General features: G+C 39.7%; 1 protein-coding gene across 1 annotated transcript; it reads left to right on the top strand.

Moving 5' to 3' along the window:
• The first annotated feature begins 9,575 nt into the window (after positions 1–9,575).
• LOC148028720 (pre-mRNA-splicing factor 38-like) lies at positions 9,576–12,453 on the top strand. Its single transcript, XM_087688598.1, has 5 exons — positions 9,576–9,708; positions 9,871–10,030; positions 10,196–10,317; positions 10,431–10,521; positions 11,887–12,453. Exons 1-5 carry the CDS (start codon positions 9,579–9,581, stop codon positions 12,236–12,238), a joined length of 855 nt encoding a protein of 284 aa, XP_087544724.1. The 5' UTR covers positions 9,576–9,578; the 3' UTR covers positions 12,239–12,453.
• Positions 12,454–19,641: the final 7,188 nt, after the last annotated feature.

Genomic DNA, 19,641 nt, shown 5'->3' with positions numbered 1-19,641 from the left:
GTCCAAGTCAATTAATCCTAGAACCTAATTCACTTGAGTAATAGTCAGTATGTCTAGTTTCAGTCATCATGCTTCTTGTTAGTGTGGTCCTACCTTGCTATGTAGTAAGAGGGCTAGCACTTCAAGTTATTTAAGGAAGCTAAGAATCAACTTGTTTCAAAGCAATTATACAAAGGTAGCCTAATGGGTTCTAAAGTAATTAGCTAGGTTTGTGGTAGTAGCAAAGCTATGTTCATGAAACTTAAAATGTTTATGTGAGCCTATTATCGTATTTTATTAAAGTGTCTTAAGGAATTCTATCTTGCTTCTTGATGACTATCTTCAACATTGTTACATCTACCGATTTTGTGATAAAACCCTATCAATTTTTAATAGTGATTTATTTGAATACGTTACAATTCCTACTTCCACTTACATTTATCAAGATTCATAGATTTGGAGTACCTTGTTTGGAACTTGGCCATGATCCTCCCCAAATTAGTATATTCTAGATTACCAATTTACATATTTAATACTTCACCAAGAAATCATGATATATGGAAAGAGCTTCAAGGTAAAAGTACCAAAATATAGTGTCAATTTATTGTAATGGATTGAGCTACCTACAATAAGATTCATGATGAACCATTCTCTGGGGGGTAAAGATGCCCTTTTTGAACACTTTACAAACTTAGCACATCTTGATGAGCTTAGACTTTAGAATTGATTACATCATGAGGTGACCAAGTGTCATATGAAATAACTTCATGACATGAAAGTAAAGAAGTATACCTTTAAAAAAGGACAAGTGGTCCCAATAAAATCCATGATGAAGGACTAGATACTTGGATAAACCTTTGGGACCTTATTGGGGAGAAAATTCAAGCATATATTGAGGATATTATATGCAATTTGAGATGAATCGAGAGGAGAAAAATTGGCTTGAGCTCTATTGATCTCAAGGACTTAAGATGATTGGCCTTCCTCTATCTTGGTGGATAACTTTAAGCCTATACAATGCTAAAAATCCATCATGCAGACAAGCATAGTGTGTCTATAAAGAGAAGGGTAGACTTCAAAGTACCAAGTGCATGCTAGCTTATTAAAACAATGGATGCATGGAGGAAAGAAAACCCAAGGGCAACCATATTCAAATGGAAGAAGAGGCTAAAGAGGCGCTAATGGTAACTTCATCTTTCTAGTACTAAATGTCTTGCTTTGGAGGATGGTGGCTAAGTTAGCTATGTAATATAGATTATCCAAGTTTCTATGAATCTCTAGCCCCTTTGTGCTCTCTACAAGGTCAAAGAAGAGTGCCAATCACCTCCTTTGGGACTGTAAGGAAGTTCAAGGCTTGCGGCACCGATGTGATGAATAAATTTAATGTTCATGGTTGCATCAATTGGAAGTAGATTCTTCTTGGGGAAAAAGGTAATATGAATGAGTGCTCTATCAAGTATTGGGTAGTGCTCAAGAGCTCGGTTATGCAGAAAATATGGTGCTTTACGAATGAAGTTGTTCATGGCTACATGCATAATGTAGGAGAATTGATCCACGTTTTTTGTCTATGAGGGAGCTCTAGGAGATCTAATGCTTGGAGAGTGCTTCTAAGTAGTGCCACACAAGGGATTCTAGGTTCTATCAATACATATTGATTGGATTCATTATGTCTTGTCTTTGTCATGTTTACCTCTTGTCTATTCTTTTTCTTCTCTTCCATCTCTTATCTCTACTTCCTTCTATCTCTGATCCCCAGTGGATACAACCTTTCGACAAAAACCCCTCCGACAACGTGTCTGTCTATTATATAAACAATGATCATAAGAATCAAAACCCTTATAGTCAAGGGGTGAAAGATACTACAAACATGTAAGCATTTTCACTCCTTTCAAAGACATACAATTCCTAAGGCGATGATAGCAAAGAGATGCATGTGGAACTACATTCATTGCCAAAACATGGACAACTAACCTAGATACAAGTAAGGGGTAGACATTATTGGACTTAGCACCACGTGCAATGACAAGAACACTGGTAATATTCCATGAGGAATCATCAAAAGAGACAACATAACCTGCATCATCCAAGGTACTAGTAGAGATAAGGCTCTTCATGAGAGCTGTACATGACGTATATCATGAAGAGTGAACATACTGCTTGAACCAAACTAGTGGACATCATCAATACCAACTATCTCCAATGTCAGGTCATTACTCAAATGGATAGATCTAGTCATATTGCGATAGGAGTGAAATCACTCTCTATGAGAGGTCACATGAAAGGAAGCCCATGAATCTATAAACCAACATTGAGTATATCTTGACAAGGCATTAATCAGCTGTGAAGTATCAAGAGAAGAAGCTGCAAGTATGAAATCATCATTAGAATCAGTCTGCATGACATTAATCTCTTCAATCTTAATGATGAATTCAGTAGGAACAATGCTACAATCATCATTTTTGTCATAAACTTTACCCTTGCCCTTTTTCTCAAGCTTGTCCTCACGCAATTTATGGCACTTTATCCAAATATCTTTTGCTTTCCCATAGTAATGACAAGTCAATGAGGATTTGTAGCCATGGGACTTACTATGAGACTATCCATGTGACTGAGAACGAGACTGCCTAGAGTCTCTCCCATGGCAGTCATTACCGCTCCTACCATTATTGCATCTAGTTGTCAAAGCATGAGAGGTGCAGGAAGCATCGACGTTCTTTTTTTTCACCTCTTCATTCAAGAGTGCATCCTTTATATCTTGCAACATTAACCCTTCATTAGGCATGCTTACATACATAGCAGTACGAAATGTATCCCATGGGTCACGCAATGTAACCAAGAGGAACAAGGGAGGGAGATTACCCTTGAATTTAATCCCCTGCAAAGATAAATGGTTGAGAATGGAACAAAACTCATTTAAGTGGGTTGATATGGAAGTTCCCTCTTTCATGCAAAGATCCATGAGTTGCTTCAGCCAGTACATTTGAGAAGTAGGGATTTACTTGTCATAGACATTGCAAATATTATCCCATAAGTCCCATATGGACTACCCATTAGAAACAACATTATAGAAAACTTGCTTAAAGAGGGACAAAGTGATCGTGAAATTACATAGCTCATCTAGTTCAGCCCAATCATTTGCATCAATACACTCGGTCTTGACATCCTCATGTTTCAAAGCCTTGACCTACATTTTCTACACTAAAACTTACTAGATTTAGGCCTTCCAATAACCAAAGTAGTTGGTTTCATCCAACTTGTCAATATGAAAGATAACACTATCATGAGAACCACCAACCATAGTGGGATCTAGCAAGTGTACAGAGGGGCAAATCAAGTTGCTATAATAACCTGGAAATCAGCCCCAAAACCACTACCAAATCAAGTTGAAAACAAGAAGTACTACCAAAGTAATGAGCAGACCACAAACTGTAGGCAAGAAACTATCAAATCTTAGTGATTGCTCTCAAATAGAATGCATAGAACTGAAATGAAAATTTGCTATAATAAATTACGGTACTATACAAACAATCAATTGTGGGCAACCAAGAAAAGAAAAGCCAAGAACAACTGGTACTGAAGACTGTCACAACTGTACTATGTTAATAACAACACATGCAAGAGGCATAGACATCATGCATAAGGTAGGTCTCAAGCTAAATGAAGAGAGCTATTAGATGCATAGCCCACTAAGCAAGGTTCAATACATAACTCACAAGCATATAAATACCAATGAAAAAACTCTCATAGACATAAGTGCTAGGTCCAAGACAAAAGATCAAATCAACTCGATAGGGTAGCTACATCCAATGAGTATCAAGAGAGCATGTACATGTCACAATGAATCCCACTATCTCACTGTAGTAAGCTCAATCTCAACTGTATAACCAAACGCTCTATAGTACATCCAAATGTGAAGTAATGACTCCCACTAGAAACCAATGTCAAATGCTAGATGAGCAAGCAAAGGTCAAAACCTCATGTGAGTGGCATCCATACATCCAAGATCCAAGTAATAGACATCAGGAGTATCAAACCCAATGTACTTGCTCTTGCTATAGCATCCAATGAGGTAAATGACAGTCAAAGTCAATGAGATTGAACTTCAATATGAGCACAAGAGAATTCTGGAAGCATAGCCAAGTAGTCAGTAAGCATCAACAAGTAATAGGCATGAAGTTTCTCTTACAAACAACATTCACTTGTGCTTATTACAGAAAAGTTTTGTAAAATTGAGAAAATTAGTGTTCAAATTAGTCCAATAGCATTCAAGATATTTACATAGCATTCCCCAAGTGATCCGGTATCAAATAAATTTCCTCACAAGCATAAATGACCTCCAGACACAATGTGAAGGGCTGTGCAAAACTGTATTATAGCAAATTGTCATAAATTAAGAGCTAATGCATGAACCCAAGAGCTCAAAGTGATGCTTAAACTCATGCCAAAGGTATCGGATACGATGCACTGATTACCCAAGGCCAAGAGCAATGCTAGAAGCTGGAGATGAGGTGGGATGGACCAAGTCCGAGAGCAAGAAGTGAGGCTATTTAGTCAATGAAAATTGCGCCTACTATCTTGGGAGCTCTGTTGGTTGTGCTCATGCCAGTGGGGCTCAAGGGGAGCTTAGGGGGAGCTCAACAAAGCCCTAGAGCATGCCTAGACAAGCTAGAAATCAAGTGAATTATAATACATACCACTTCAAGAAGCTGAGCAATGGTTGCCATGAAAATTGTGAATTGTAGGTATTCTCCACAAGCTGATGTCGAGTTGGGCTCATGCTCTCAAGGAAGATGTCTCTGATACTAGTTGAAGGGAGTGAGCCCTGAAGTGGAAGCATGGAGCGAAAGCAAGAGCTATGGTAGAAGGAGGAAGAGCAAAAGACAGAGACACACAAGATGTGGGAACTCCAACAATAACAATGTGTGATCGGTCTTCCCTTTATTCAAATGCCACAATAAGAATAAAGAATGAAGTGACAATGATGGGCATTGACCACTTATAAGGTACATGGAGGTAACTAATACACGGTGCATGTACTATTAGTGTAACACTAATACACAAGCGGTTAGGCACAAGTGGCTTTATCCCCAACTGAAGGCTGGTCACAGGAGCTCCCACATCTTGAGTCTCTCTCTCTTGCTCTCTTGCTTCATCTACCATAGCTTACTCCTCCATTGCTTTTGTGGGCTCGTGCTCTCACTACGACTTCTTTCTTCATCTAGGCCATGCTTACTATGAGGGGTCTTAGTAATATCATCCACATAAATATGCAAATCCACTTTTCTCTTAGGATTGCTTATGCCTCTAAGTGGTTCCATTAGGAAATATAAGATAGAAGAGAAAATATTGTATATTGAGTTTTTCAGTGTAACACTAATTCAAAAGGATTAGAGAGAAAAACAGAGCATGAGAAATACTTAGATGAATATGTAATATGGTTAGGCACAATTGGAGATGGAAAAAATCACTTTATGAGAGGGGAAAAAAAGGCTACTTTTTGATGTTATAGCTGGAAGAAATAGTGGAATATGAAGCAGATATATAACTATCTCTGTAAGATCATAGACACCATATGTGTGGGTCTTAAAAAATGTAAATGATATGGAGAAAATTAAATGTGAAATTTTTTGTAAAAAATGAGTATTTCTTCTTGGAATATGAATAGATACCTTTTGAGAAAAAAAATCATTTTTTGGTGAAGTTTTTGAAAAAACATATTTTCTAGGAAAAAAATAATCTAGCTTGCTAATGTGGCACTTTTGTAAGATTGGTGGATTCCATCTTAAAGGATGCAAAAGTAGAGTCACCAAGGTAAAAATTGGGTAAAAAGAAGGGGGACCCCCTCCTTTCTAGGTGGAGTCCACCACAAAAAATAGGGTGAAGCCTAGGAATGTGGGGGTGCTAGGGGACAAAATGACATGCAATGATGACGATGGAAAAGGGACTAATCCAAGTTCAAGAATTTTAAACCAATTTCTTTATGAGGCCCTTTATGAGTCCATATTTTTCCTAATGCACAGTACTTTTTTGTGTGTTTGTAACTTTCATTTTATTGGTGTATTTGTGATTTTTGGAGGTAATTTTGACCTTGATCTAAGGTGACTCTTGAACAGTTATGTCCCAGTGAGTCCACCTTGTAAAACATGTAAGATACCACGTGGGTTCAAAAGAGAGGGTATTATATTTAGTAAAAGTTAGAAGATTATATTTACAAAATGGATGTTTAAATTAGTGAAAAAAAATCGTAAGTTTGATAAAGTAAAAGGGATCATTTTAAGGCCTTATAGCAAGTAAAGAAAGGGTATTTCTTAATATTCTTTGAATGCACGTTATATAGATGATTTCTTATAGGTCGATCCCATAGGAGTTATGTATGAGGATCACACTCTAAAAGAGGAATGCGGTGATTGTCTTGGCTATATTGTTAGGTATGTCTTCAACTTTGTATCATCAAGTGAGATAATCTATAAAAACCCCAATGTATTTGTTCCTTACAATTGAGTAAGGAAACAATGCTAGCAAATTGTAGTAATTGACTAGAGCATTTGGTACATATAGCCTAGCATTGGTGATCATGTTTGAAGTATAGTAGAGTAATTGTTACTTGCTATCTAGTAGTTGCTATTCTTACCTATGGGCAAATTTTGTACATTATGTTGGAAAGTTCATTGTATATCTTACATGTCATGTTGTTAGGAGTCCATTGGCTAGTTTATTACGTTGGATCTTTTTATTTTTAATGTTGAAAGAATAATCTTGGGGTAATAAGATCCATCAAAGAAGTCTTCATAGTGGATGTGCTTTCGTCCTAGTGGAGATGAGTGGTGAATGGTCAGTTCTTCCGATGGTGATTTTGAACCTACATGTAGGTATGGGTGGAATTCTGCCAGAGCCTAGGCTTCCCCTCAAAAGTATTTTTGAGCTCTAAACTAGTTTTGCTATGCTAGTAGTCCTTTAGCTAATGAAAAAGATGGGCTTCCACCCAAATCACAATTGCAAGCATCAATCTAACATAAGAACTATTAAGAAGAAGTGGAGGTACCACAATAATGTGACATTTTTAATTTTATGTTCTACAACACATGTTTTTGACATTGATCCAATGAAACGTTGATCCTTCTTTAAGTAAGTCCCATAGGGTCTTAGATATGGATCTAAGATTGGCAACAAAATAACTAAGGCACTTTGAAGCTTTTTTTACTTCTGGCTCCACCACTTCTTGATTCCTAGAACTTTGGCAAGGTTGGTATATATATATTTTTTCAAAACCATAACTGCATGTTGGATCCTCGTTAGAATTTCCCCAAGTACTTGTATATACTGTTCCCATGTTTTATATTGATGATAATCTCATGTAGGTAAATTTCAAGGATCTTTTTGTCAATTATAACATCTAATATGAATTTTTCATCCTCTAAAATGATGTTGCCTACATTAGTCAAGCTAGAGAATCCTAAAGGTACTGAAGTTGTTCAAATGCTCTTTAATGGCATTTTTCATTTTATGTTTTACAACACATAAAAGGTGTCACCTACATTAGTCAAGCCAAAGAATCCTAAAGGTGTTGAAGTTGTTCAACGACTATTTTGTGGCATTTTTAATTTTGTGTTTTACGACACATAAAATTCAATTTTATGTTTTGCAACACATAAAAGGTGTCGCCTACATTAGTCAAGCCTAAGAATTCGAAACGTGTTGAAGTTGTTCAAAAGCTATTTGATGGCATTTTTGAATTTATGTTTTACAACAAATAAAATTTAAATTTATGTTTTGCATCACATAATGGTGCTGCGTACATTAGTCACCAAAGAATCCTAAAGAAGAAGTCAAGGTACCATAGTAATGTGGCATTTTCAATTTTAGGTTTAGAGCACATGCTTTTAACATTTGTCCACTGAAATTTTGATCCTTTGTTAAGTAAGTCCCATAGGATTTTAGCTATGGATCTGAGATTGGCAACAAAATAGCTAAGAAACTTTGACATTTTTATTGCTTTTGGCTCCACCACTTGTTGATTCCTAGAACCTTTGCAAGGTTAGTAAATTTATATTTTGTTGAAACCATAAAGCCAAAAAAAACTTCAATCTTGTTGTCTCTCATTTGCATTTCTTTAATTGTAGTTGTAAACTAATTGCATGTGGGATCCTCATTAAAATGTCCCCAGGTACTAGATTATACTTTTCCCATGTTTTATATTGATAAGAATCTCATCTAGGTAAATGTAAAGGATATTTTTGTCAATTATAACATCAAATATGAAATTTCCATCCTCTAAAAAGGTGTTGCCTACATTAGTCAATCCAAAAAATCCTAAAGATGTTGAAGTTGTTCAATTGCTATTTTGTGGCATTGTTTTGATGAAAAAGGATTGTCCAATATCTAGAGGGTAGATCCAAATATGTGAAGTATCTTGACTTGCACAATGTCCAAATAAATTATCTAGTCTCACTAGTGGGGGTAGACATCAAGCTATGTCACATTATTGAGAGGCCTAAAACAAATGCAAAATCTCTAATGCCCTTTGTCTTTCTTTGTAAGATGTGGTTTAGAAGTCCAATTGCTTGGTGACCATATTGTTTATGATGTTAATCTTGAGCTTCTTCTATTGGGATATTTAATGTCTTGTGTGCGAGTGTTCTTGTTATCGTTGCATTAGTGGGGAAATTTGTTTGGCTACATTGACGTGCATTGGACAATATAACAGAAGAGAAAGGTTGTGTTTGGGATTCAACTCTCCTTCAATCTTCATATGTGTATGTGCATTGCTTCAGTCATGAGATTGAGCTAACTTACATGTAAATCTCTCTTGAGATAACTTTCCATTTTCACATGTATGGTTAATAGTATGATGCAAATGGACAATGGAATTGAAATACACGGTTACTTAAAATTAGTTTCATTACAACTTTTATAGATAACTTTGGATGTTAAATATTGCATTAACATATCCAACGCTTGGATAAACTACACATGTCTACTTAAGCATATCGAACTTTATAAATTTGTAGAATTGAGCTTTAACAATCGGTTCGATAAAACATTTGCTGATAAAATAGGGCAATGCTCTTGGGCATATACATGTGCCCTTGTTATTGGATGTTATAGTTATATTTTTCCTACTCAAGGGCTTGAGATGGAATCATAATCTATGTGTACATGTTAAAGCCAAGTTAAGCAAAGAGTAAAAACTGGTTTTGGTTTAATAGTTGAAATTTTTAAAAGCTAAAATGAATTACATGGTTTTTAAATTTAAGATGTGTATGGTTTATACATGAAACGTAAACATAAATATGCTACTACTATAAAGAATTTATCAAATTTACATGTGTGTGTGGGGGGGGGCGGGGGGGGGGGGAGGGCGCGGGCGCTGTGGGAGAGGGCCAACTTGAAAAAAGAGCTTGTCTATATGAAAAGCCGAGAACGCGAAAAATCGCATCTTTTTGCTTTCCATTATGGACTAACGATGATTCTGTATAATTAAGCAAGGTAGATTAGCACTTTTTTTTGACCGTGTGCTTTTACGTACAGCTATCAAATAAGATAGGTATTCAATCAGCTACTGATCGTAATTGCAAGCAAGCAAGCAGGTTATTGAAAGCATGGCAAATCGTACCGACCCAAGTGCCCTGAGCGTCCATGGGACCAACCCTCAGAACCTCCTCCCCAAGATCGTCCGCTCCAAAATCTACGAGACCACCTACTGGAAGCGCCACTGCTTCGGCCTTTCAGGTACTAATTGCTTGCCTAGCCCTAATCATCATATAGTAAGTTCCAGCAGCTGATCATCAAAGTAGCTAGTGAGAGAGACTATCATGTACCATGAATTATCGCTTATGTAGGTCATCATGACTGAACTGGTTAATGAATCTACTTGTATATTTCATGGCACAGCTGCATCATTGGTTGATAAGGCCCTGGCGCTCGACCATCTCGGGGGAACTTTTGGTGGCAACAGCAAACCCACTCCTTTCCTGTGCTTGACCCTCAAGATGCTCCAAATCCAACCGGACAAGAACATCATCGCCCACTTCCTCAGAAATCAAGATCACAAGTACGTGCTCAAATTTGATTAATCGGTCATAATTACGACATGAGAAAACTACGCATATCTTGATCATGTGCTATGGAATTGTTGTGATTTGCCCCTTGCTTATTAATCATTCACGCTGGAGCTGGTCTAATTCCTGATCTGGCAGTACAATCTAATTGACTGCAGATATTTGCGCATATTAGGAGCATTTTATCTGAGGCTGGTTGGGAAACCCACCGATGTTTACCAATACTTGGAACCTCTCTATAACGACTACAGAAAACTGAGACAAAAGATGGCCGATGGAAGTAAGTATACTGATTCGTACCAATCTCCACATGTGTTGATTAAAAAACATGTCTAACCCTCTTTGAGTCAGTCTGCACAGAATTGAACTGATTGTTTATGATCCATATGGCAGGTTATAGACTTACTCATGTGGATGAATTTATTGAGGAGCTCCTGCACAGCAACGAAAGCTGCAATATTGCTTTACCGCACCTTCCCAAAAGGTAAGTTCGCAATATAATATTCTGTCTCAGGTTAAGTTGTATTATCAAACATGGGTAAATCTGTAAACATTGTCCACCCACCTTAAAGGCTGTATCCTTTCTACTCATGACTACTACAGCTTCCGCCAATATCCCAAAATGCTTACTTCTCCTATAATAGAAAGAATTTCATTCCTGGGAGCTTATTTTCCTAGTGGCTCGAGCTCTCACTAAATCCCATAGTGTCTTAGGCTCTTCATTCATGTCTCCTTTGTCCTCTAGCAACAACTACTTATAGCCAACAATATTCCAATGTAAGCCCAAGTCTCTTCATCAGTTTTCCCCAAGCAACTTGGCCTCCCCACATCCCCATAGCACAAGTAGGATGCCTTGATCTACTCTTTGACAAAAGACACCAAGGGGAGAGTGAGGCTTGATCTTCCCTAACAGATATTTAACACATAGTTCATAGATAGCACTCTGTCGAGCACCACACTATACCACTCTTGAGAGTACCACATTATGTTTGTAACAACATGTGGCTTCCCAATCATACTAGAGTCTCTTTTTTCTAAATCGAAGGCAAACAAGTTGGCTCTTGCTATAAATCAACTGTCTCACAAAGCATGCATCTTGATTGTTGTTGTGTGCAATTAGCAATGAATCCTCCCTTTTGCTAAAGACATGACATTGAAGCCATATTGGGCTTCAATCTCCTCAATGCCCTTTATTGCATCGCAAACATAGTCCCAAGCATCTTTGATACACATTAAAAACTTTACCTAGCCCAAATCTTATGATATGACAAGTACTTTTGGGGACAAGAAAAGTAAGCTTTCATAGCCCTTGTGATATTTTAGGTATTGCTTGGGACATTTCAATCTTTAGGGTTGTCCTGATTTACACTTTTAAAACCTAAATTGACCTTGTACACACCTACATCAATCAAATTGCTCTCCCTTGTCACATGCAAATAACAACACTAAACATGTACTTTTGCAAATTACAAATCATCTCTTTAATTACAAGATATGAAGATAATGCATTTGATTGTGATATGACAAGACCTCAACATAAGGTCCTATGAAGTATGACATTGTGAGAATTCACATGAGACTTCACATACCTTTGCTAGGAACAAACACATGCCTTCATGCAAGATAAGGTGCTATCAAATACGGCACTATAGCAATTGACATGAAACTTCAGACACTTTCACAGCTTATCGACCATTTCATGGGGATAATATAGAGTTACTGTCCCAGCATAATAAGGTGTATTAGTTGGGAGATAGTTCCATTGGTTATAGTTTGTTAAGATGAGATTTGCAGGGGAATTGAAATATCCACAGGAAAATAATGTGGGTGATGTTTTATTTGGTGACAGATGGGCTTTGGAATGGGCTGGTGCGCTAGAGCCTCGCCAGAGTGCACTTGACGATGAAGTCGAGGAAGAGGATGATCAGATCGAAGAAATAGATATAAACAGTGTTAGTAGTACAGCTATTGATGCTACAGAAGATCCCTATCGACACCATCATGAATTGTCATATTATGTTCGAGAAAGAGAAGAAGGTGCAGGAGAAAGGGTTCAGGGCAGACACCAACATGATCATAGGCGCAGAGACAGTGTACGCAAAAGAAGAAGAAGATCCAGATCTCCATCTTCTCACAAAAAGACGTCAAGAAGATGTGTATCCCCATTTGTCGACAGAAGGCAAAGGTATTGCATTCGCTGATAGAGCGTGGAGGTATAACACTAGACATGGCTTTGTCATGGACCGGACCTCCACTGCGTCTCAACCAATCTTCTCTGAAAGATGCAGATGTTATGGCATTTACAAAGTTCGGAGGGGTGGCGTCTCATGCATGAAAGCAGTACTCAATGCAGCAAGGTGACTGTAGAGGTCATGGTGGGGATGTGAGTCCTCATGATCATCGTTATGACTTTATTGATGGGCTGCACTGTTGTCTTGAATGAGAAGACTCTATGTACCATTTTGGGTATTGTAGATATTGTTCTGAATTTGGGGATCTTGAATTTTTTAATGGGTAGTCAATATTAGATCATCAGACATGTAGCTCAAAGCCATAGTTTGGATGCAGCCTCTGACCAACTATGTACTTACACCATCTGATCCAACATTTTTTTAATAATGCACGGTTTGTATTAATACTAAATACTTACATCATCCTAGAGTGGGTAAAGGCACCCTCTAGGGAAGGTTGGAGCCTAGGCACACACAAGTTGACAACATGCATTAATAATGGCGAGAAATAACTTCCAGTGCCATGAACGCAGTTGCAAATCTTTTAGGTAAGTTGTATGTTTCTCCTAAGGAGATTACCTAAATACTCACTTTCAAAAATTGATAAAAAAAAGCGAGATGTACTCTTATGAAAAATTCCAAATCTAGTATACTTTTTTGTAAATGTACTACTTTAGTGAGAAAGATAGTATGTAAATTGGATATTTATAAGGAGTTTATATTCACACTAGTATATGGCTAAGTACAACAAGTTTCATGCATCACAGAACTGTATACTTAGTCTATGTATGGGACTAGAAATGCATTAGTAAGGCTTTGGTCACCTTAATTTTTAAACAAATTTTGATCTAACAAATTTCAACTATCTTAATCAAGTGAATAAATTTATAGATATAAATTAAAATTTATATTCTTGAATTTGAAGTAGTATTCCTATACAATCTAGTAAGTACTAATTGGTATATTGATAAAATACTCTATATCACAAATATAAAAAAGTCAATTTTCAATATATTAATGGAATAATAACTTAAAAATATCATGCGTGATGTGAAGGTAGTACTATGTTAACTAACAACTTCAAAATTAAGTAGTACATTTGGGTTTATGGCATAGTTTTGGATCAAGACTTGATGCTAGGGCAACAACCCATTTATTTGTAAAATATTACACGGCGCAGCGAATAGAATCTGAGAAAGAGATAGAGAGTACACAACAGATAAGAGGAGAATCAGTAAAATTCTTTAACTCCAAACAACTGATACAAAGATGGCTCTGTCCACCCGTGCGCTTCCACTGTGTGAAGCTTAGATGGCGATCTAGACAGAAGATAGGTGAAGAGCTTAAGGCTAGCTGGAACAACAACTCTGACTGGGTGAAAGATAAGTGTAAGATGGCTGCGAAGGGGTTTAGCTTTTATAGCCCGCGAAGGTCATTAGGTCGGCCTGCTGACCGACCTACCATATGAGCCTCCACTAGTCGGCCAGGGAATATTCCAGGGAATATTCCCTTTACCATCGGGCCGGGGGCGCTGCCCCCGGACCCCCGCCAGGGGGGCCGCTGGCCCCCCTGGGACCCCCCAGCCAGGGGCCGCTTCCGCGGCCCCCGGACCCCACAATAGGGGCCCCTTTTAACTCCCTTACCACGCAACTCAATGCAATGTGCCTCGAGTTGCTACCAGCTTAACCACTCCGTCTAACCCAAAGATTAGACCCACAACAGTCACCTTTTTGCCATCCGGTCACATAGACCTCATCTGATATACAAGTCAGGACTCAACCAATGTCCGGGCTCACATTTGGCTTCTCCTCATAATGGGGGCCTTACAACTTTGAGCACCATGGATCATTGGTAGCACCTAATGAGGGTGGGGCATTGATCATATCTAACACCCCCCCTCAATGTCCACCCATAGGTGAACTATCTCCTCGGCCCAATGCCGAGTCTCTGAAGATGAACTTGAAGCAGATCCTTCGTAAGTGCTTTGGTGAAGATATCTGCTCCATTCTCCTCTGTTGGACAGTAGACCAATTCCACTATCCCATCCTCCATCAAATCACGCACATAGTGATACTGGATCTCTATATGTTTGGTGCGTGCATGAAACACTGGATTTTTGGCAATGGCGATGCAACTCTGATTGTCACATCTCAGCACAGTTGGTTCTTCATCCTGCACTCCCATATGCCATAGAATCCTTCTCAACCATACGGCCTCACATGCAGCAAAACAAGCTGCCTTGTACTCTGCTTCGGTAGAAGACAATGCCACTGTTGGTTGCTTCTTACTAATCCAAGAGAAAATTCCTGAACCCAAAGAGAAACAATAACCAGAAACTGACTTCCTGGAATCAATGTCTCCTGCCCAATCTGAGTCACAGTTCCCCACAAGAGAAGTTCCGAAACTGTATGTGATACCATAGTCAAGAGTTTTCTTCAAGTATCTGAGCACCCGCATCCCAGCCTTCCAATGACTCTCATGAGGTTTGTTTGAGAACCTGCTCAAAACACCAACAGCAAAACTGATATCTGGTCTGGTGTTACACAAGTAGATTAGACTGCCGACCAACCTCCTATACCTCCCAATGTCTGCTAGTGCTGATGTATCCTCAACGGATAACTTTACATTCACCTCCATAGGTGTAGCTATCTCCTTGCACTCGGTCATGCCAAATGCCTTCAAGATCTCCCATGCATACTTCTTCTGAGAGATGAAGATCTTTCCTGGCTCTTGCCAGACTTCAATCCCCAAACAATAGTGCAGCAAGCCCAAGTCTGTCATTTCAAACTCAAAACTCAAAGCCTTTCGAGTTTGGTTGATCATATCTTCATAGTCACCTGTAATAAGAAGGTCGTCCACATATAGGACAATCACTGCAGACTTTTTACCATCCCTGTAAACATACAAGTTAGCATCTGAGGCACATCTTTTGAAGTTTAGGTTTAAAAAGAACCTATCTATCCGTTGGTACCATGCTCTGGGGGCTTGTTTCAGCCCATACAATGCCTTCTTCAGTTTACACACTTTGTTCTCAGAATGGGGGGCCTCAAACCCTGGTGGCTGAGCCACGTACACCTCCTCCTTGAGGTCACCATTTAAGAACGCTGACTTAACATCCATTTGGTACACTGGCCACTTCTTGTGGGCAGCCACTGCAAGTACCGTGCGAATAGTGGTCATTCTGGCAGTTGGAGCAAATGACTCTTGAAAATCAAACCCTTCAACTTGTGAAAATCCTTGGGCAACCAGTCTAGCTTTGTACTTTTCTAAGGTACCATCAGCCTTGTACTTTACCTTCCAGATCCACTTGGTGCCAATAATCTTCCGCTTTGCTGGCCGATCCACTAGCTCCCAAGTGTCATTCTTCATTATGCTGTCATACTCCGCCTGCATAGCAGCCTTCCATGATGGATCTGCAAGTGCTTCTTCTAAGTCAGTTGGCTCCTTTACTTCTCTCATAATCTCAACCATCAAGGCCATGTTGACTATGTGAGCAGAAGCCCTCCTTTGCTCCTCTATTCTCTGAGACCTCCTTGGTCCGTCTGCCTTCTCCTCAACAGATGCAGGCATAGGATTATTGTGGTCATAGAGCTGCTTCACCCAGCGCGGCAATGGCTTTTCCGGTGGGGTGATGTCAGGTTGGTGAACTTTTTCCTCATCATCTGAAGATGATGCTTCCTCCTCCTTAAGGATAGGGATAGCTCTCGGGACAGGTTCATAGTGGACTACTTCTTCGCTTGATGATAAAGTGGAAGACCTTGCCTTCTCCTCCTCCACTGTATGCGGCTCCTCCTTGAACACCACATCACGGCTCGCAATGATCTTCTTTGCCTCTTGGTCATATAACTTGTAAGCCTTCTGCTCATCACTATAACCCAAGAAGATACATTTTCTGCTTTTTGGTTGTAACTTGTTTCTCTTCTCATCTGGAACATGTGCATAACATTCACATCCAAAAATTCTGAAATGTGAAACAGATGGTTTCTTACCAGTGTAAGCCTCATGAGGTGTTTTTCCCTTGAGAGCCTTTGTGTAGCTCCGATTTAGAATGTAGACTGCAGTATTAACAGCTTCAGCCCAAAAATGGTTAGGCAATCCCTTGCCCTTTAGCATGCATCTTGCCATCTCCACAATGGTACGATTCCTGCGTTCCACAACACCATTCTGCTGAGGTGTGTGAGGCGTCGTCAATTGACGCTTGATCCCTTTGCTCTTGCAAAAGCCTTCAAACTCCTTTGAGTTGAACTCACCACCACCATCTGTTCTAAATTTCTTCACACTTTTCCCTGTTTCATTCTCAACAAGTATTAGCCATTCTTTAAACTTACCAAAAGCTTGAGCCTTATCACGAAGGAAGTACACCCACATCTTCCTACTGTAGTCGTCGACAATCAACATAAAATAAGAAGATCCCCCCAAGGCCTGTGTAGGCATCTTACCACACAAGTCAGCATGCACCAACTCTAGAGGAGCATGTGCTCTATTCTTGCTTTCTTGTGGAAATGCCTTTCTCTGTTGCTTGCCCATCATACAAGCTTCACATGGTTCCTTCAATTCAGTTATTGTAGGTAGGTGAGCAACCATACCTTGCTTTTGCATCTCCTTCAATACTGCAAATCCGATGTGTCCAAACCTTTCATGCCAAAGCTTACTTGTGCCCACTCCAGCGGTGGCTGTAAGAGCACTTAGCTCATACAGGTTGTTCCTCCTTTCTCCTTTGCCAACAATTGTGCCAGCACTATCAATAATTTCTGCACCTGTCTTCTTGAACCTTACTTCATGACCAAGATCAGTTATGGCAGCAACTGATAAGAGATTTCTTCTGATTTCGGGAACATACAACACATTTGAAAGCTTTTTGACTTCACCATTTGCAGCAACAAAAGAAATAGTACCTGTGCCCGCAGCAGGGCATTTAGCATCATTTCCAACCGTCACAGTGATGGATTCTTGTAGAGGCTGCATAGAACTGTATAGACCTTTCTTGTTGGTCATGTGACGGGAGGCCCCACTATCCAACACCCAAGAGTCAGTGGTAGATTCTTCTTGCGCCGAGGAGCACACTTCCTCAATGGTCGCCATGAATAATTCCAACTCTGCTTCAGCCGTATTGGCTGTCTCTTTCCCTTTACTTTTAAGGGTACCATTCTTTTCATCTGCCTTCTTGACACGACAATCTGCAATTGCATGTCCTTTCTTCTTACAGTAGAAGCACTCTCCTTGAAACTTCTTCTTGCCGCCCTTCTTCTTTTTGTCACCATCATTTTTGGTGGAGGAAACACCTTTGCCTTTTGCATTGGCAGAGAATGCAGCATCTCCATTGTTGCTTCCTTCTCGGGCTTTCAGCCTCAACTCCTCCTCCATTAATAATGCACAAAACTCCTCAAAAGTCAAAGCTTGAGGTCTCACCTGAGTATTAAGGGCAGTTACTAGTCCATCAAACTTTTGTGGACAAATCCGAAGACACCTCCGAGCTAGCTCTTCGCTAGTCTTTTGTATCCCAGCGCCAGCCATCTGGTCGCGCAGATTCTTAATCCGAGTGATGAATGCTTCAACCGTCTCTCCTTCAGCAAACTTCTCCGCTGCTAGTTGATTCTCCAAGTTTTGAATCCTTGTTTGGTTTCGTGTTTCATACTGACTCCTTAGTACATTCCAAGCCTCTGACGCTTTGGTTGTATGCTGAATCAGAGTCAAAACACTGTCAGAACAGCTTGTAACTAAGGCACACAATGCATCTGCATTCCTTCGTTTCCAAGCTCGTAGAAGATCTGCATTCGGAGGAATCATCACACTAGGATTTGATGGGTCGGGGGTAGGCTGTGGTTCTGCGTCAGTCCCCAGCACAGTCTCCAGAAGCTCATAAGAATCAAGGATAGTAGTAATTTTGAACTTCCACAAGGTGTAGTTTGTACCATCTAACTTGCCTTCGCTGAAGGTTGGTGGACGAATCCTCAGTGTTTGAATAGCCGGTACAGCAGCACCACCTCCTGCACCGCTTCCTGATGCGCCAGAACTGCTTCCCGGAGTCGACATCGTTTCTCTTTGCTGTTGAAGCCTTTGCCTCTTACACTCTCTCCGATCTCTAGAGCCCCCTGGGCTCTGATACCATGTAAAATATTACACGGCGCAGCGAATAGAATCTGAGAAAGAGATAGAGAGTACACAACAGATAAGAGGAGAATCAGTAAAATTCTTTAACTCCAAACAACTGATACAAAGATGGCTCTGTCCACCCGTGCGCTTCCACTGTGTGAAGCTTAGATGGCGATCTAGACAGAAGATAGGTGAAGAGCTTAAGGCTAGCTGGAACAACAACTCTGACTGGGTGAAAGATAAGTGTAAGATGGCTGCGAAGGGGTTTAGCTTTTATAGCCCGCGAAGGTCATTAGGTCGGCCTGCTGACCGACCTACCATATGAGCCTCCACTAGTCGGCCAGCTGCCCCCGGACCCCCGCCAGGGGGGCCGCTGGCCCCCCTGGGACCCCCCAGCCAGGGGCCGCTTCCGCGGCCCCCGGACCCCACAATAGGGGCCCCTTTTAACTCCCTTACCACGCAACTCAATGCAATGTGCCTCGAGTTGCTACCAGCTTAACCACTCCGTCTAACCCAAAGATTAGACCCACAACAGTCACCTTTTTGCCATCCGGTCACATAGACCTCATCTGATATACAAGTCAGGACTCAACCAATGTCCGGGCTCACATTTGGCTTCTCCTCATAATGGGGGCCTTACAACTTTGAGCACCATGGATCATTGGTAGCACCTAATGAGGGTGGGGCATTGATCATATCTAACATTATTTTATATCATAATTAGGAATGCATTGTAGTGGAAGATCCTCAAATGCCACTTATGTCAAATACTTGTCCACATGATTTGCAAATCTTACATGCACAAAATCCAATCTTGATCTTAGTGCATTAGACCATATGCACAAAGATGAAACCTCCTTAGACTTTTTGAATATTAAGGAGAAAACTATCACATCAGTAATGTGAATCCAAGAAATTACTTTGAGATGGTAAAAAAGGCTTGCAATTCTAAGAAGCTATAGGACACCAAAAAATGGATTCTGTTTTGGTGCAATGAATCAAGTTAGATTGTAAGCATTGCAAATAAGAGATATCTTCCAAGATATCTTTCTCATACTATGTAAATTTTTGCCAAACTCAAAAGGTAAAAGCTACATGACTTGTAGTTATTTTGTGTGATATTTAAACACATGCTACTTACATATCTTCCATACCTTTTCTATATGTTTCCTACAAGTTACTTATCTTATTGAAATCCTACTTTCCTTAAGTTATTTATCATGTAATAACAACTCTGAACATAGGAAGACCTTACCCAGTGAGTTTCAATTTTTCAAAAA

The sequence above is a fragment of the Lygodium microphyllum genome, chromosome 11 (genome assembly GCF_053477565.2).
Source record: "Lygodium microphyllum isolate KBCC chromosome 11, Lygodium_microphyllum_v1.1.10, whole genome shotgun sequence".
NCBI lineage: Eukaryota > Viridiplantae > Streptophyta > Polypodiopsida > Schizaeales > Lygodiaceae > Lygodium > Lygodium microphyllum.
This window is presented reverse-complemented; position numbering and strand designations above follow the sequence as displayed.

Coding starts and splice junctions, on each gene's coding strand:
- LOC148028720 (XM_087688598.1), top strand. CDS start 9,579: ATGGCAAATCGTACCGACCCAAGTGCCCTGAGCGTCCATGGGACCAAC. Junction 9,709..9,870: donor CCACTGCTTCGGCCTTTCAG/GTACTAATTGCT, acceptor TTCATGGCACAG/CTGCATCATTGGTTGATAAG. Junction 10,522..11,886: donor TTACCGCACCTTCCCAAAAG/GTAAGTTCGCAA, acceptor ATTTGGTGACAG/ATGGGCTTTGGAATGGGCTG.